Consider the following 19,098-nt stretch of genomic DNA (forward strand, 5'->3'; position numbering starts at 1 on the left):
CTCAAATATCCCAGTGGACTGTCTGCTTGGAAATGACCTGGAGTCCTCAGCATGGGCTGAGGTAGAACTAAAAACCCATGCAGCAATGCTGGGTATCCCTGAACTGGTGTGTGTGAAAACAAGAGCACAATGCAAGGCACAGGGTGAAAAAGTAGAGCTGGAGTCTGGAAAAATGGCCCAGCCTACCAAGAGAACAGGAAAGTCAGTTGGGAAACCAACTGCAACACAGCAAAAGAAAGGGAACCTCTCTTCTCAGGAAGAAGTTCTGCCCTCTGAGGGAACTGAGCCTTTGGAGCTTGAACCTTATCAGGTTGAGCTCTTGGGCCCAGGGGGACCCTCAAGGGAGGAGCTGTGTAAGGGACAAGAAACCTGTCCCTCTCTTGAAGGCCTTAGGCAGCAAGCTGCTGAAGAGTCCAAAGGCAAGAAAAATGGAACGCATAGGGTCTATTGGGAGGATGGACTCCTGTACACTGAGGCCAGAGACCCCAAACCTGGTGCCACTAGGAGAGTGGTAGTGCCTCAGCTGTTCAGAGAGTTCATCCTAACATTGGCCCATGACATTCCCCTTGCTGGACATTTGGGACAAACCAAGACGTGGGAGAGGTTAGTCAACCACTTCTACTGGCCCAATATGTCCAACATGGTTAAGGAGTTTTGCCTCTCCTGCCCCACCTGTCAAGCCAGTGGTAAGACAGGTGGGCATCCAAAGGCCCCCCTCATTCCACTTCCAGTGGTGGGGGTTCCCTTTGAAAGAGTGGGTGTGGACATAGTTGGTCCACTAGAACCTCCCACAGCCTCAGGAAATATGTATATCCTGGTAGTAGTGGATCATGCTACCAGGTATCCTGAAGCTATTCCCCTTAGGTCGACTACTGCCCCTGCAGTAGCCAAGGCCCTCATTGGTATCTTTACCAGAGTGGGTTTCCCTAAGGAGGTGGTGTCTGACAGAGGTACCAACTTCATGTCAGCATACCTAAAGCACATGTGGAATGAGTGTGGAGTGACTTATAAATTCACTACACCATACCATCCACAAACTAATGGCTTGGTTGAGAGATTCAACAAGACATTAAAAGGCATGATCATGGGGCTCCCAGAAAAACTCAAAAGGAGATGGGATGTCCTCTTGCCATGTCTGCTTTTCGCTTACAGAGAGGTGCCACAGAAGGGAGTAGGATTCTCACCCTTTGAACTTCTGTTTGGTCATCCTGTAAGGGGACCACTTGCCCTTGTTAAGGAAGGCTGGGAGAGACCTCTCCATGAGCCTAAACAGGACATAGTGGACTATGTACTTGGCCTTCGCTCTAGAATGGCAGAGTACATGGAAAAGGCAACCAAAAACCTTGAGGCCAGCCAACAGCTCCAGAAGTTTTGGTATGACCAAAAGGCTGCACTGGTTGAGTTCCAACCAGGGCAGAAAGTCTGGGTTCTGGAGCCTGTGGCTCCCAGGGCACTCCAGGACAAATGGAGTGGCCCTTACCCAGTACTAGAAAGGAAGAGTCAGGTCACCTACCTGGTGGACCTGGGCACAAGCAGGAGCCCCAAGAGGGTGATCCATGTGAACCGCCTTAAGCTCTTCCATGACAGGGCTGATGTGAATCTGTTGATGGTAACAGATGAGGATCAGGAGGCAGAGAGTGAACCTCTCCCTGATCTTCTGTCATCAGACCCAAAAGATGGCACAGTAGATGGAGTGATCTACTCAGACACCCTCTCTGGCCAACAGCAAGCTGATTGTAGGAGAGTCCTACAACAGTTTCCTGAACTCTTCTCCTTAACCCCTGGTCAGACACACCTGTGTACCCATGATGTGGACACAGGAGACAGCATGCCTGTCAAGAACAAAATCTTTAGACAGTCTGACCGTGTTAAGGAAAGCATCAAGGTGGAAGTCCACAAGATGCTGGAATTGGGAGTGATTGAGCGCTCTGACAGCCCCTGGGCTAGCCCAGTGGTCTTAGTCCCCAAACCTCACACCAAAGATGGAAAGAAAGAGATGAGGTTTTGTGTGGACTACAGAGGGCTCAATTCTGTCACCAAGACAGATGCTCATCCAATTCCAAGAGCTGATGAGCTCATAGACAAATTAGGTGCTGCCAAATTCCTAAGTACCTTTGACTTGACAGCAGGGTACTGGCAAATAAAAATGGCACCTGGAGCAAAAGAGAAAACAGCATTCTCCACACCTGATGGGCATTATCAGTTTACTGTTATGCCCTTTGGTTTAAAGAATGCCCCTGCCACCTTCCAAAGGTTGGTGAATCAAGTCCTTGCTGGCTTGGAGTCCTTTAGCACAGCTTATCTTGATGATATTGCTGTCTTTAGCTCCACCTGGCAGGATCACCTGGTCCACCTGAGGAAGGTTTTGAAGGCTCTGCAATCTGCAGGCCTCTCTATCAAGGCATCCAAATGCCAGATAGGGCAGGGAACTGTGGTTTACTTGGGACACCTTATAGGTGGAGGCCAAGTTCAGCCACTCCAACCCAAGATCCAGACTATTCTGGACTGGGTAGCTCCAAAAACCCAGACTCAAGTCAGGGCATTCCTTGGCTTGACTGGGTATTACAGGAGGTTTGTGAAGGGATATGGATCCATTGTGACAGCCCTCACTGAACTCACCTCCAAGAAAATGCCCAAGAAAGTGAACTGGACTGTGGAATGCCAACAGGCCTTTGACACCCTGAAACAGGCAATGTGCTCAGCACCAGTTCTAAAAGCTCCAGATTATTCTAAGCAGTTCATTGTGCAGACTGATGCCTCTGAACATGGGATAGGGGCAGTTTTGTCCCAAACAAATGATGGTGGCCTTGACCAGCCTGTTGCTTTCATTAGCAGGAGGTTACTCCCCAGGGAGCAGCGTTGGAGTGCCATTGAGAGGGAGGCCTTTGCTGTGGTTTGGTCCCTGAAGAAGCTGAGACCATACCTCTTTGGGACTCACTTCCTAGTTCAAACCGACCACAGACCTCTCAAATGGCTGATGCAAATGAAAGGTGAAAATCCTAAACTGTTGAGGTGGTCCATCTCCCTACAGGGAATGGACTTTATAGTGGAACACAGACCTGGGACTGCCCATGCCAATGCAGATGGCCTTTCCAGGTTCTTCCACTTAGAAAATGAAGACTCTCTTGGGAAAGGTTAGTCTCATCCTCTTTCGTTTGGGGGGGGGTTGTGTAAGGAAATGCCTCCTTGGCATGGTTGCCCCCTGACTTTTTGCCTTTACTGATGCTATGTTTACAATTGAAAGTGTGCTGAGGCCTGCTAACCAGGCCCCAGCACCAGTGTTCTTTCCCTAACCTGTACTTTTGTATCCACAATTGGCAGACCCTGGCATCCAGATAAGTCCCTTGTAACTGGTACTTCTAGTACCAAGGGCCCTGATGCCAAGGAAGGTCTCTAAGGGCTGCAGCATGTCTTATGCCACCCTGGAGACCTCTCACTCAGCACAGACACACTGCTTGCCAGCTTGTGTGTGCTAGTGAGGACAAAACGAGTAAGTCGACATGGCACTCCCCTCAGGGTGCCATGCCAGCCTCTCACTGCCTATGCAGTATAGGTAAGACACCCCTCTAGCAGGCCTTACAGCCCTAAGGCAGGGTGCACTATACCATAGGTGAGGGTACCAGTGCATGAGCATGGTACCCCTACAGTGTCTAAACAAAACCTTAGACATTGTAAGTGCAGGGTAGCCATAAGAGTATATGGTCTGGGAGTCTGTCAAACACGAACTCCACAGCACCATAATGGCTACACTGAAAACTGGGAAGTTTGGTATCAAACTTCTCAGCACAATAAATGCACACTGATGCCAGTGTACATTTTATTGTAAAATACACCACAGAGGGCACCTTAGAGGTGCCCCCTGAAACTTAACCGACTGTCTGTGTAGGCTGACTAGTTCCAGCAGCCTGCCACACCAGAGACATGTTGCTGGCCCCATGGGGAGAGTGCCTTTGTCACTCTGAGGCCAGTAACAAAGCCTGCACTGGGTGGAGATGCTAACACCTCCCCAGGCAGGAGCTGTGACACCTGGCGGTGAGCCTCAAAGGCTCACCCCTTTGTCACAGCCCAGCAGGGCACTCCAGCTTAGTGGAGTTGCCCGCCCCCTCCGGCCACGGCCCCCACTTTTGGCGGCAAGGCTGGAGGGAACAAAGAAAGCAACAAGGAGGAGTCACTGGCCAGTCAGGACAGCCCCTAAGGTGTCCTGAGCTGAGGTGACTCTGACTTTTAGAAATCCTCCATCTTGCAGATGGAGGATTCCCCCAATAGGGTTAGGATTGTGACCCCCTCCCCTTGGGAGGAGGCACAAAGAGGGTGTACCCACCCTCAGGGCTAGTAGCCATTGGCTACTAACCCCCCAGACCTAAACACGCCCTTAAAATTAGTATTTAAGGGCTACCCTGAACCCTAGAAAAGTAGATTCCTGCAACTACAAGAAGAAGGACTGCCTAGCTGAAAACCCCTGCAGAGGAAGACCAGAAGACGACTACTGCCTTGGCTCCAGAAACTCACCGGCCTGTCTCCTGCCTTCCAAAGATCCTGCTCCAGCGACGCCTTCCAAAGGGACCAGCGACCTCGACATCCTCTGAGGACTGCCCCTGCTTCGAAAAGACAAGAAACTCCCGAGGACAGCGGACCTGCTCCAAGAAAGGCTGCAACTTTGTTTCCAGCAGCCTTGAAAGAACCCTGCAAGCTCCCCGCAAGAAGCGTGAGACTTGCAACACTGCACCCGGCGACCCAGACTCGGCTGGTGGCGATCCAACACCTCAGGAGGGACCCCAGGACTACTCTGATACTGTGAGTACCAAAACCTGTCCCCCCTGAGCCCCCACAGCGCCGCCTGCAGAGGGAATCCCGAGGCTTCCCCTGACCGCGACTCTTTGAACCTAAAGTCCCGACGCCTGGGAGAGACCCTGCACCCGCAGCCCCCAGGACCTGAAGGACCGGACTTTCACTGGAGAAGTGACCCCCAGGAGTCCCTCTCCCTTGCCCAAGTGGAGGTTTCCCCGAGGAATCCCCCCCTTGCCTGCCTGCAGCGCTGAAGAGATCCCGAGATCTCTCATAGACTAACATTGCGAACCCGACGCCTGTTCCTACACTGCACCCGGCCGCCCCCGCGCTGCTGAGGGTGAAATTTCTGTGTGGACTTGTGTCCCCCCCGGTGCCCTACAAAACCCCCCTGGTCTGCCCTCCGAAGACGCGGGTACTTACCTGCAAGCAGACCGGAACCGGGGCACCCCCTTCTCTCCATTCTAGCCTGTGTGTTTTGGGCACCACTTTGAACTCTGCACCTGACCGGCCCTGAGCTGCTGGTGTGGTGACTTTGGGGTTGCTCTGAACCCCCAACGGTGGGCTACCTTGGACCAAGAACTGAACCCTGTAAGTGTCTTACTTACCTGGTAAAACTAACAAAAACTTACCTCCCCCAGGAACTGTGAAAATTGCACTAAGTGTCCACTTTTAAAACAGCTATTTGTCAATGACTTGTAAAGTATACATGCAATTTTTATGCTTTAAAGTTCCTAAAGTACTTACCTGCAATACCTTTCGAATGAGATATTACATGTAGAATTTGAACCTGTGGTTCTTAAAATAAACTAAGAAAATATATTTTTCTATAACAAAACCTATTGGCTGGATTTGTCTCTGAGTGTGTGTACCTCATTTATTGTCTATGTGTATGTACAACAAATGCTTAACACTACTCCTTGGATAAGCCTACTGCTCGACCACACTACCACAAAATAGAGCATTAGTATTATCTCTTTTTACCACTATTTTACCTCTAAGGGGAACCCTTGGACTCTGTGCATGCTATTCCTTACTTTGAAATAGCACATACAGAGCCAACTTCCTACACTGGTGGTCCAGTGACAGGCCCAGGAACATAAACCTCCAAGAGTCCCAAGGCATCCTTTAGCTACAGAGAAGCAATCCGTCACCCTCAAATCACACCTTTCTGTGCATTTCTAGATCTATTTTCCAGTGGCCTCACACACTGACTGCACTCTACATCTTGCGTGCAACTCAGTGATGCGGTGAAAACATTAGATATGCACTATCCTCTTTGCAATTTCATGCCTGATACCCCTAGTCCACAGGCATTGGAAAACTCCATCTACCTCAACATTAAAAACAACAATGCATACACTACTCAAGAAATGGAAAAATGACCCAACCTTTCACAGTATGTCGGTGCTTCTGTCTCTCCACTCCTTCACCTCTACCAGCTGGAGGCTCAGCCTGGGCCCTCTAATCTTCCCCCATAGCTTAGCTCATCCATTGGACACATCACTACTTCATGTCCTGTTTCTTATTTTCTTAATGATGAGAAAGAGTAGATCCTCTGAGCTCTGACCTGAACCGTAGTTCTGAACCCTTTCCAAGTACCTATTAATCCCAAATGATCATCTCTCTGTGCCATGACAGTACCCACTACTTAAGCCCTCCTGAGGCCTTGGCACTAATGCCATGACAGTGCCATTCCTTGATGCTGTAACAGTCTTTTCCTAATAGCCCCCAAAGGTTACTTCCAAGGAGACAAGCAAGAGCCCCCTTATTCACCGTCACAGTATATTCTGCAAACACACATTAGATATGGGTCGTTTCCTACGTACGATGTGGTGTCTTTGTCATCTGGCTCTTCTGTGCCGTCCTCACACTCCTTCATCTTCCAGTCCATGATGTACCCGATGACTGGGGCTGTGAGCAGGCAGAGCAGCTGCAGGACTCCGAAGATGGAGGTGTACAAACTCACTGTGGAAAAGCCCATCCAGAAATAAATACAGCAAGAAACAAACTGTGAAATTACACACGAATGAGCCTCTACAACAGGTGCTCTATCTTCATGTTAGTGGAAATTCTTGTTCTCTCTAATATTTTTAAGGTCCTACTCCCCTGTCCCTTATAGGACAGGTTTCCTGTTACCCTTTCTCCATCTCTGGCAGTCTCTTTTCCCTAGACCCCATCACATGCATCTACAGTCATCAGATGAAAGTAGGGAAGGAAAACGTTACTTACCCTGTTAGCATTTATTTGCAGTGTGTAGTGCTGTAGATTCACATTCTTTGCATACTCCCGTTATCTACAGGTAGGCTCGGACAGTACAAGGTTTTTTTTTTAAGAAGAAGCGTGGAGTCACAGGATGTCGAGTGACTCCTCCCTTTTTGTGTTTTCTAGGGTGGCGAATAGGTCGATGGGTGGGATTCCACCAATGAAAGTACCCATGAAGGATTTATGGGTGGAGTTACCAATTGTTGACAAGTTGATGCATCCTCCTTAAGAGGTCCGCAAAGTTATTGTCCACCCCCAGGTGTTCCACCAGAAGATGAATATTGTGTGGATTGCCCAATGCCAAATCTGTTGCGGTAATGCTAAAAGGGGAGAGAAGTTCATACCCCCCCTTTTTCTGTATGTAAGACATTGCTGTCACATTGTTTGTGATTAAAAGTACCTCATTGTGTGTGTTGGACCATCAAGTAGAAAGGTTTGAGTACTATAAAAATGGCCATTAGCTCCAGGTAGTTGAGGTGCCCGCGCTGGTGAAGAGTTTTCCAGGTGACGTGTACAGTCATAATGCAGAGATAAGCACCCCACCCCAAGATTGAAGCACTGGTAGTAATGGCCACCGGTGGCAGAGGGTGTACAAAAGTCTTGCCTAACAACAGGTTGTTGCTGTTCCACCATTGCTGGGTGCAATGAGTACTGGCCTTTATCAACCCTAGATCTTCCCGTTGACCTTCCTCCTGTGAACACTAGATAGGCAAGGCATTGCTGGAGTGGGCGCCTGCACAATCTGGTGTTTGGAAAAACTGCAATGCAAGATGCGATCATACTCAATAGTTTCATTACTGTTCTCACAGTCAATGGACAAGTGGTGTGAAAAAGAGGCAGCAGCTACTGAAATGCCATCACCCTCTGCTGACTGGGGCATGTCTTGCCCATGACAATGTTTGGCCCTAACCCTAGAAAGGGTTGGAGCTGTTGAGGTTGAAGGTGGGACACTTCGGCATTTACTGTGAAACGTAGGCTGTGAAGCAGGTTTAGAGGTGTCTTGATAATGTACTTGGCCTTGTTGTCTGCTGCTACTCTGTCAGTTGTTGAGATAGTAGAATATGGGAATGCCCGCTCTACGTGAGTAAGCGGCCACCACTGACAAACTCCTTGTGAAGACCCTTAGAGATGTAGTGACCTCCAAAGTTTAGTAATATGAACTGGTAATGCTAACCACTAACTGGAGCTACTTGTAATGAGTGGAGTGGATAGGAATGTGGAAGTAGATGGCCTTGAGATCTATCACGATCATGAAGTTCCCCCCGGATGGAGCAGTAGGATGGCATCTTGCAGAGCTGTCATTTGAAAACGCGCCAGGCGGGATGTGCAGACTGAGCAGCCTCAGGTTTAATATGAGATGAAGGGAGAGGCCTGTGTTTGTAATGAGAACAGTGAATACATGCCCTCGTCCCATTGGTGTGGGGCTCTATTGCACCTTTTTGAAGGAGTGTTGTAACCTCTTGTAAAAGAAATAGATGGTTGTGACTGAGGGTGCGATAGTTTGGTGGAATGTTGGGTGGAGTGGTATGGGACTATAGGTAGTAATCCAGAAGTACCACTGCTAAGATTCACTAATCAGAAGTGATTTCCACCCAGAGGGGGTAGAAATCCCTTATTCTCCCGCAACAGGTGTTCGATAATGAGGGGGCACTGATGGAGAGTAAATGCTGGAAAGTGGGGCTTCCCTGCCCTGAGCTGCCTCTAAACCTCCCCTTACTATTGTTCCGGCTAACGCCTCCCCTTGAGTAATCCCTGCTTACTTGGGACTCATGGAAACCTGTTGTTGGCACTAATAGGACTGTCTCTGATCTAGAGTCTTGTCTTGCTCCTGCACTTTGCCTGGTGCATACAAAAGAAGCCCCTGGGTACTGCAGATAGCAGTGTGCCTATGGACATTCCAATATCAGTCTTTTTTTAATCTTTTCTAACATCTCGTCCACTTGGGAACCAAAGAGCTGTTCTCCATCAAAGGGTATGTTAAGAAGGTGGAGTGGTATCACTAGCCTAAAATCTGAGCTGCAAATCCATGGGTCGCGGCACAGCAGGATGTTGGTAAGGGCACTGCAGGAAGCAGTATCTGCAGTGTCTAGTGCACACTGAATATTCACTTTCCAAATGGTTTTTCTCTCTACAAGTTCTTCACCCCTTTACATAAACCTCAGGAAGGTGCTGTACAAGAGCCTACGTGTCCCCCAAGGTTTACCTGTGATATCTTGAGAGCAAACTTACCGAAATGAAGACTTGCCATTGGGTGATTGCACCTACTGTGACTCGCTTGAAAGCAGTGTTGACACCCTTAGTGTCCTTATCTGGAGGCGAGGGTATCCCCTCTTGCGTTGGCGGGTGCCTTCTTCCTTGCAGTATAAACCACTAGGTAATCATGGCGGGGGTGATCTCTGATGTAGGGACGGTCGATGGGAAATGCCTGGAACTTCCTCTTCACCTGTGGCATAACTACACTGGCTCTAATTAGATACTTAATATTCTCCATGGCTTTCTTTAGAATGCCCTTGAGCATTGATAAAAACTGAGCTGTGCATTCGGTTTTTTAGAGGGTTCCCACTATAGCCTTAGAACCCGCCGTAGCGGGCTCTACCGGCTATTAAAGGCCCGCTCCCCGCGTTAAATGCCCGAGCCGAAGGCGAAGGGCATTTAACAAGGGAGAGGGACTTTAATAGCCGGTAGAGCCCGCTACGGCGGGTTCTAAGGCTATTAGAACATTCTGCCACTCAGGGTAGAATGTGCTATTAAAAAAAAAAATGTTCACGGAGCCCGAGGGGATTAAAATCCCCTCGGGCTCCGTGAGGCTTTGTTCACAGCTGTTGCTGTGAACAAAGCGAACATTGGAATGTTGGTGCTGCGGGCTTTTACCGGCCTGTAAAAGCCCGCAGCACTCCATTGTTTTCAATTGAGCTACCAACATTCCAATGTTCTAATAAGAAATCAATGTCATCTTGAATGGGGTGCATCTCAGCTGTATGACGGTGAACTGCTGTCTGAGAAACTGTGTGAGATGCAGTAGTGTCCTTGGAAGAGGGATGGACTGATTGGATAAAACTCAAGGTCTGACTTATCTTGAGGGTCACATTATAGTCATCCCAAGGGATGCCCTCAACTACCGCCCCACCAGGTGATTGATGAAGGTCTCCCTCTACATTACGACTGTCTGTGCCAGAGAAAGAGTGAACTGGAGACTTTGGCGGAGGGGATGTGGAATATGGGCCTCGTGGAGGCAGTGGAGGTGGTGATCGGGACGGGTACCTGGGGTAGGCGTCAGTGGAGGAGGGCTTGTAGCCTTGTCTGTGTGTCTGTTAGGCAGTGGGTGCAGAGGTTCCTTGAAAGCCAGCGCTTCCTTGTGTCTTGGGAATGGTGGCGAATTACTCAAAGCTTTCTGTTGGGTGGCTTGGAGGATATATTTCCAGTCTCTGAGTGGACAAAGAGCCCTTTTGTCTAGCATCCAATTTCTACTAGCCTTTTAAGGATGGGTGCTTCGGATCTCTTTGATCTTGGTGTAGAGAGTGTATGATTGGGCTTGTGTGATTTCAGTACTGACTTTGGCCTCGGAGGGCGCATTCATGGACGAGGGTATTAAAGTGTGGTGGTGTTCGACTCTTTTCCTTGTGAGTATGCTTGACTCTGAAGCTGTATCTCTGTGTTTACTGGAGCCCAAGGTGGCAATGCACCAAAAGCCAAGGTCTTCTTTCCTGAATGTTCGGGACTTAATGCACAACTTCATCAGGCGTGGTGCTCGCCTCGGTGCGAATGCATTTAGGTGGGTGGGGCTTTAAACCAGTGCTTTGGTGCCAGGGTGATACTCACGGTGGCCCTAAGGTGTTGTCTTTTTCTTTTTTTCCTCAGCCCCATAGGCATCAATGTTGAAGCTGTTCCGCTGAGATCCTATCGAACGGAGAAACTTGAAGATAAGGTCGGAGGACTGTGCATCAGCTGGTGTGTGGATACTGCAGTGGGCTTTGTCCTCTCTTCCTCGATTTCGATAAGATCTTGTTCGTTTAAGATATGAGGAGCCCCTGCAGATGACTGCTGCAGCATCTTCAGTTGCTTTTTTCATTCCATCCCGCACCTTATAATCTTTTTACAGCAGAATGAAGTAGAGAACTCGTAGGACTTATGACATGGCAACTTACATATTTCAAACTTCTTGGCGATCAGTCCATGGAAACTTTGCATTGCACTGTGGGCGAAAATGGAAATGCAGTTTGCACCATCATCCTCTGCTTGCCCGCATTCTCCAAGCTGTTTTCACAGGGATCAAAAAGGACCCAACAAAGTCTTAGTCTGTTTTGTGATGTACCTTCTCTATGATCGGTCATGGCTGGTCAAAGAGCCGGTAAATGGCATGCAAAGATTGTTCTCTGTTCGTTGGTGTTTTGATATTAGTGAACAGTCTAGCCCATGCAAGCCGCCGAGAACATATGGATTTCGGAGCTGTTACTGAACACATCCAAATACGGTGGCGGAAAAAAACATTCTAAGGGTGAAATCGTGCCCATATGCATTGTGGACTGTGGGAGAAATCAGTCCATATGCTGTGTCTCGAAACTCCTTCAAAGAAAATCCAGTGGCTGAGCCCAGTATTAGATTGCAGGAGTATACAAAGCGTGTGTATCTACAGCCACACGTGCTAAAAAGATATAATTTCACTTAGAAATGTCCATGACACTGTCTGAACCCTAAAAGTCAATTTGTTTCAATGAATTATTTCTTGACAGACAACAATAACGAGACCATGCAAACTACAGTGTAAATTTATGAGAATGTTATGCACTGCTGCACCACTAAGCAGCCTCTAAAAGACAGACAAACTGTTAACACAACATGCAGAGCACTGAAGGGTTAGGCAATGTTAGCACATTAAGAACCTGAGAGCCTGCTTACCAGTGCCCATCACTGCATCAGCAGCAGTGAGCGAGAAGAGCCGCCACAGGAGCAAGAAACAAAAAAAAGCAAAATTATCAGAAATATCGCAAGGGTGAAGGCATACAGACAGACACACAGACAGGCAGCTCAGCAGTTACTTCGAGAGAGTTGGTGCAGAAGCCACTTTTAGCAGTCATACAGACAAACTGCATAGGTTGCTGGAAGGGTGTGAAGGGGTGAGCAAATGGTGGATATGATTAGGTACAGATCACTGCAGGATGAACAAGATGATATTTCCTATCTGTCAAAACCACCCAAGAGCATCTGTGAGAAGTATGGATCTCTCACTTAACTTCAATTAATTTCATTTGTTATATTTGAGAGATAAGATCTACCCCACTGACGTGCTGTGGTGCATTTGTCACTTTGGCAGATGTGTCTGTTTATGTCTGTGTATAATGACCACATTCTGCTGTAAAAACTCCATCCGACTTGGTGGTGGTGATGATGAATGATGTGCGTGTAACAGAAGACGTCACCAGCTTGTATATTGTTTGCTTCCCAACCATTTGGGAAGTGGGTTTCCTAATACTGCTGGTATTGCTTGTGTTAACATTTGACTAGGACTATGAACGTTTTAATAAGTCTCTGACATCACTCATCAGTACTGATAAGTGGCTAAGTGTGTAACTAAAACAAATGTTTTTTCTATTCACCGGAGAACATTCCCCCTTTGTAGACCTATCCTCTCTTCCCTGAGTCTTTTCGGAAACCTAGATGTTGGCAGATCTCGCCCTCCAAAGTCTATGTCTTTTGAGTGTCCATCTTGGCACGGAATGCATTTCTGAAATAGTCTGCTGTGAAGCGGCCACCACCCTCTCACTTCCGGGAAGGCGCTTGTAATATATCGATTGTATTTGTTAACAAGGAAGCTATGAACCGACCCTCAGAACACTATTACGTGTTAAAGAATGAGAAATCAACAATCCCAAGGCATGGCAGGTCAAGTCTCTGTATAAGTTGCCTGATAACCGCTTTCGCATTTTTTTTATTCTCTAAAAAGTTGGCAACCGTTAAACATAAGAATCCTGAAAACCACATGGGCTCTTCTACCAGCTCCAGGCCAAGAAAGTCTGTGACTATTAACCAGCACTTTCCTACATTTCTTAGTGTTTTCTTCGCCTGCTTTGACATTTCATTAATGTCCTAACTGATACCACTGTTAGCACTCCCTAGTGCAGACTCAACATTACCATTGCTGTGTGCTAACAACTGGGGATACACCCATGCCCTAAAGTACCAAAAACGAAAGCTGCTCAGGTTAAAGTTGGCACGTGTTCTTTAAACTAGATATAGGATGCAGAAGTTACTGGTGGGGCCCTCTTCTGGCCTAAGCTGAGTTTTCGATAACCTTTGTGCAACCAACATATGTATGGAACAACCCCTGCCTCAACCCAAAAATCATTGATAGCAACCCTGCCTTGTGGGGACAGAAATGGGCAGAAATAATACCTTTACTCATGGTGCCTGTCATCTTAGATAAAAAGTAGCCCTGGGTTTGACTCCAGCGCTTACCACACCTTGGATCATGTGCTGAGCCACAAGGTGCAGAGCCTATCGGTCCTGAAGCTGAAAAGCACAGCGTATCTATGAACCCTGATCTTAAGACACCCCAGCATTCATTTTACTGGGTTGCAACTGAGATCACCGGAAGAACATCGTACAGACTGCAAAGGACAATGCCCACAATTTTAAGCTTTAACAAAAATGCAATTAATTCGAGGCACAATAACAAGATTTCAAGATGGTGAACAACATGTAATCTATAACGGATTCATTCCCCAAGACACTAGTGGCCTCTGAATTCAAAGTTTAAAAGTTTCTCTTTTAGGACCCTAGGTCAAAGGAAATCTCTGTATTGAAGGGATATGGTGCCTTGTCCCCTGCTTTCAGGACACAAAGCAACTCAGAGCGTTGGTCTATCGTTTTCACAACTAATTCTGTTTTCCCTCCACAGTGATCATAGAACAGTCTCAGACCCCTGACCTCGGGCTACCTCAGACCCGAGCTCAGTACCGTACCTCTTGCCTCTTTGAACCCAGGACACTGAGTAGGTTGACAGTTCGGGTTCTTCTTGGGATAGAAAGCCTATGTTCACACCTCTTGCTACTTCACCTCTGACCCCTGGTCACTGTGGATACATAGCCCATCTGAACCATGAGCTCTCTATGTTCCCCTCTGGCCTGGCATCGAATCGGCACCGCTGGTGAAATTTCTATCAGCGTGCACCCACTCCTGGTGTGTGTGTCACTAGTGGTGTTGTGAACACTCTGATGACACATCAGTCAGTAGAGGAAGTGAAGCTCTCCCTGCTGAGGTCAGCTGCTCTCTTCCCAGAATTGCACCATCACAAAGAGAGAACTTGGTGTGGAAGGGTGGTTCAGGCCGCCTCCACCAGCCTCTGAGCAGTAGTGGAAGCTGGTATCTGGGACCCTTATGATCGTGCATTGGCACGAGAGGTCCAGTGTGTGCTAAAGAGAGAAACCCTGGCCGGCACACGTAGCCCCCTGTCCCGGACTGACGTGGGACTCCCAGAGTGGGAACGAAACGTCTGGTCTGTGCGAGCACTAAACGAGAACTGAAGTGGGAGCTGAGGGGCGTTTCACGGCACTGGCTACGCACGCGGCGCTGTACGTGCCTGGGGCTGGCAGCTGTTCACAGGGCTGTATCCGGAGAGCGCCGCGCGCGCCACCCTCTGCTTCAGCCTCTCAGAGCGCCACCGAGCGCGCCCATCTCCCCTTCACGCACCCCCTTTCACCTTCTCCCCACCCCTAACGCTCTTCTAGCTCTGTACTGACTGCCCGTCCCTTCACACCCTCCTTCCCATTACTCTTCCCCATCTGCCTCCCTCCCTCCGTCGTCCTCCGCATCTCCCCCTTTCACAAATCTGCTTTTGACTCATTGCTCGGCTCCAGCTCAGACAAGCCCAGACTGGTTCTCGCCCAATCCCTCATTTCTGCCTCTTCGGCTCTTTTGCAATCTGGATAATTTTAAGACGTAAACAATTCAGGAACTTAATCTTTCCGTTTGGCCGATGAAATCAACCACTAAAAATACTTCTTCAGCCTCAGACGTCAGAAGTGCAGCATGAACTGTCCGAGGGTGCCGGGGAAGGGGGCATGGAGACAGGCGCAGGCCGCCGCAGTCGTAGATACAGGAAGAGAGGGCTGTCAGAGACGGCCGAGTTGCTGCAGAACAGGTACAGACAGGGGCCTGTTGACTCGAGACAAGGCCAGTATACAGACAGATAGGAAACAGACAGACATAGGCTGCTGCTTTAGACATAGCGGATTCAGAGACAGGCTGAGGATGTCGCCTGCAGACAGAGAGGCCGAGCCAGGGAAGCCAGGTGCCCGGAGACAGGTAGACGCGTGCGCCCGGACATACCAGGTACAAGGACAAGCGGAGACTGCTGATATGAGACAGGGCAGCTACAATGATAATACGCCCCTGCCCTAACAGGGCAGATGCAGGCCTGTCAGAGACCGCTGACACAGGGACAGACAGGCCATCGCTGCCAGGGCGCTGGCACAGACAGAGCAGATTCAGAGACACTGACCCACACACGACAGAGGGCAGAGGCACTAAGAGCCTGGTAGCCGGAGACTCTTTACTGTGACTGATAAAACCAGCCCTGCCGTGAAACAAAACTAGACTCGGGGAAAGGCTGCCACCGTCAAAAGTGATGGGAACAAAGACATGACACAATTTACAGGGAGGGAACACTTTCCTGGGACGGGGTATGGATAAAGGGTGGCAGGCAATGCTTCCCTAAAGCAGAGCAAGTAGCGTGATGGACAGACACTGCTACCCTAAGTCACAGCAGGCAGTCAGACTGGCAGAGACATCACTCACTACGGAAGTGACTTACCGGTCTCCAAGTCTCCCTCCACAAGGAACTCCAGAATGTTGTTCATAGCACCCATGTAGAAGATGAGGCGAAGCTGAGTGATGCACATGGTGATCAGGCTGAGCAACAGGATGGGGCTGAAGACACTCTGCATAAAGGATGGTGTCGCTGCCAGAAAATAAACACACAACTTAACGCAAGGGTAAATTGACATCACACAGAAAAGCAAAAACAAATGATCAATTACACCAAACGAGCAATTGCTTAATAATCCCCAGACAATCCCTTTAATATCATGACACATTTGAGAGCTCTGGGAGTGAGGCATGCTGAAGGCACAAGATATCTACGTAGTGTCAAGCCTGATTTGTTTTTTAATTTCATGAAATACTTCAAATTGGCACTTAAAGTGAACCCAAACCATTGTTGATTAATCTCCCATACCACAGACGTCCCGTAAACAATATTCAAACGTCTTTGGAACTGCTGTAGCACGACAAAAAATATCTGAAATAATCTTACATTTACTGTCAAACATGCTCCACTAAATTACTCAAAGATCTACAAAAGAAACACAGGTTCCAAAAAACAATAAACATACGGAAAGCAAATCCTCCAGCACTCAAAGAACACCTACAAAACTGCTATATCATCACAAAAAACACCCTTAAAAGTTATCAACGCAGCTGCAAGGTCGTGCTTAAAACAGCTGCTTAAACGTTTCTAAAACAATCACTGAAAGGCATCCAAGAAAATGTCAGTAGTCGTGAGGGAGCTGTTTAATTTGACGGAAATATATGTGAGGACACTGGGGTACGCAAGTGTCTGTACGGTGGGTGTTGGAAGTCACGTTGGTGTGCTCTGTGTACACTGGTGGTGAATATGTACGCGCCAGGTCTTTAACCTGTGCTCTACCCTTCTCACTCACCCCTGAATCTACACTGAACATGCACAGTGACAAGCATCCTGCAGAGGGGCAGTGTGTGCAGTGGTGGTGTTGCGCAGAACATGGCCCCAACCCATTCTTTATTATTTACTCTTCTAATGTATGTCCACGTGAATAGGGATATCTGGTTGTAAATGTGGTGGATTTCTTCCATTGAGGTAGTGGTTGCGGTTTGCACAGTGCAGGCCACCGTACCTCTGTTTGGCCTTTTTCGCTTTAATTGCGGCGCAATGTGAAAAGGGCTCTCCTCAAAATTTGCATGCATGGGGCAGCACATTGCCCTTCTAAGGAAAACGTTAAATTTTTTAAGGGTCAGTTTTAGAAATGTAGGGGCATATTTACAAGAAAGTGGTGCATCAGCATTGTTGCGCCACTGTTCTTGTGCCCCCTACACCCCTCTAACAGCACCATGGAGCACAATACCACAATAGCACCAACATTTTTGGGCTATTGTGCCGCTTTTCTGCACTAGCACCAAATATTTTGACGCCAGTCCAGCAAAGCATAGGAAGGCTCATAAAAGATTATGGATGCATCATATAAAAATTACGCAAAAATGGCGCAGTGAAATCTAGTAAATTTCACTGGGCCATTTTTTGGGCCTCCCTGCATGGGAACGCCCCTTGAATACTTTTTTGCCTGGCGCAGGCATAATGTGGTTCAATGTATACATTGTGCCACTTTGTAAATATGGTGCGGAAAAACTGCCTCCTTATCGCCACATTACCATAAAAAAAATTACGCAAGTGTGGCGCAAGGGGCTTGCAAATATTACTCGTTATTTTCCAGCCAAAAGTGCTTCTCCTTTGCTGGATTAGCACAGCCTGCTTCCATGTGGAGTACGTGTGTTTGGTGATGTGGGTGTGCACCTTGATGCCCCTTTTACCTGCACTTTGGCTTTCACATTTCACTTCTAGGTCTACCGTGGACAGGCACAGCTTGCTGCCATCTTGCAGGGCTGCCAGTTCTTTGGGGTTCTTCATGGAGCTGCCTACGCTCAGTCGCCGGCCCACCGTTGTCACTTGCTTGTAGAACTGCTTGCCTGTTATCTTGTGGTCAAAGCCCAGCCAGCTGAACTTAATTTTCACCCTAAAAAAAGAGTTAGATATTCTGTGAGCACACCATGGCTTTCAGGAGACAGAATATTTTCTGCATTTCTTTGTTTTCAACTCCTGCCCTTGCATTTGATCTCTGAATGCTAGGTTTATGAAGAGATGAGAACCCACATTGAAGTTTTTTTTATATATATCCAGAAGATCTTTATTCATAAAGTTTACAAATCCATTCCTGTCATGATAATCTGAATGCTGCCTGACACCACTGGTGGAAGCTAGCTCATAAAGCGCATCATTTGCAGTTTACTGTAATCATTAAACACAATTTAAGCTTTCAAACACTGTTATTATTAATAATTTCATTTACACTGCATTGCTCTACATATTGTTGTAGCACCTGTGCACAGATCTGACCATATTATATTTTTAGAACTCACCCCTATGAGTGCCTACATGTGCACTAGTATTCTGTGTTTCATATGCAGGTGCAGAGTCAGTTTCTGTTACTCTGGTAGGCACAGGTGAGAGGGGCTGCAGGTAGGGTATTAAAGAATCACAGAACTGGTGGGAGTATGGAGAGAGTAAAGGGACGCAGAGATGAGAAAGGTACAAGCGGCCATACACATGCATAAATAACATGGAGAGTTATGCAGAGTATGAGATATCCGAGGTTGGAAACAAACCAGAGTCATGCTGAAGAATGGGTCCTAAAACAAGACAAAAACTTCCAGTCAGTAGATTTCGCCTATGGGGCCTATGTCCTTGGCAATCATTTTCAGCCACATTGTACAAAAGTACTGCTGCCGGGGCCTGAAACTAATGCTAAAAAATAACACTGTGACACAGCAGTGGCGTCATCTTGTAGGCATATACCAACAAGAATAAGCGTGGCTACAAAGTGAGGTGCACATAATTTTTCTTTGTATTAACCAATTTGAGATGGATTTCTAAATAAAAGGTTCCACAAAATGCACTTTCTTGATATAACACCAATGTGCTTTTTAAAAAAAAAAAAAAACCTGGAAGTGGGTTGAAGTCCTCCTGGTGAGTGGGGCAGCACGGACTGGGAAGGGTGCGGGTGGGGGACAGAAGCACAAGCGAGGCACAACAGTGAAGAAGGACACAGGCAATGGACAAGGAAGCACACAGAGTATGTCCTGCGTGTCAGGAAGCCAGAAGGTGGGAGGGCGAGGGGAGAAACACACACGTAAGAAAGAGGAACACTAAGTACATGAGGAAGACAGCTGGAAAACATGCCT

The 19,098-nt window shown here is 47.8% G+C and overlaps 1 protein-coding gene across 1 annotated transcript in view; it reads right to left on the reverse strand.

Moving 5' to 3' along the window:
• The window catches only part of SLC43A2 (solute carrier family 43 member 2), a 114,608-nt gene that overhangs the window by 37,036 nt on the left and 58,474 nt on the right, over positions 1–19,098 (reverse strand). The window contains exons 8-10 of the mRNA XM_069226110.1: positions 17,671–17,873; positions 15,860–16,006; positions 6,615–6,753 (exon numbers count right to left, since the gene is read on the reverse strand). Coding sequence (XP_069082211.1) covers positions 6,615–6,753; positions 15,860–16,006; positions 17,671–17,873 — 489 coding nt within the window. The remainder of the gene's footprint in view (positions 1–6,614; positions 6,754–15,859; positions 16,007–17,670; positions 17,874–19,098) is intronic.

Source organism: Pleurodeles waltl, chromosome 3_1, assembly GCF_031143425.1.
Source record: "Pleurodeles waltl isolate 20211129_DDA chromosome 3_1, aPleWal1.hap1.20221129, whole genome shotgun sequence".
NCBI classification, from domain to species: Eukaryota; Metazoa; Chordata; class Amphibia; order Caudata; family Salamandridae; genus Pleurodeles; species Pleurodeles waltl.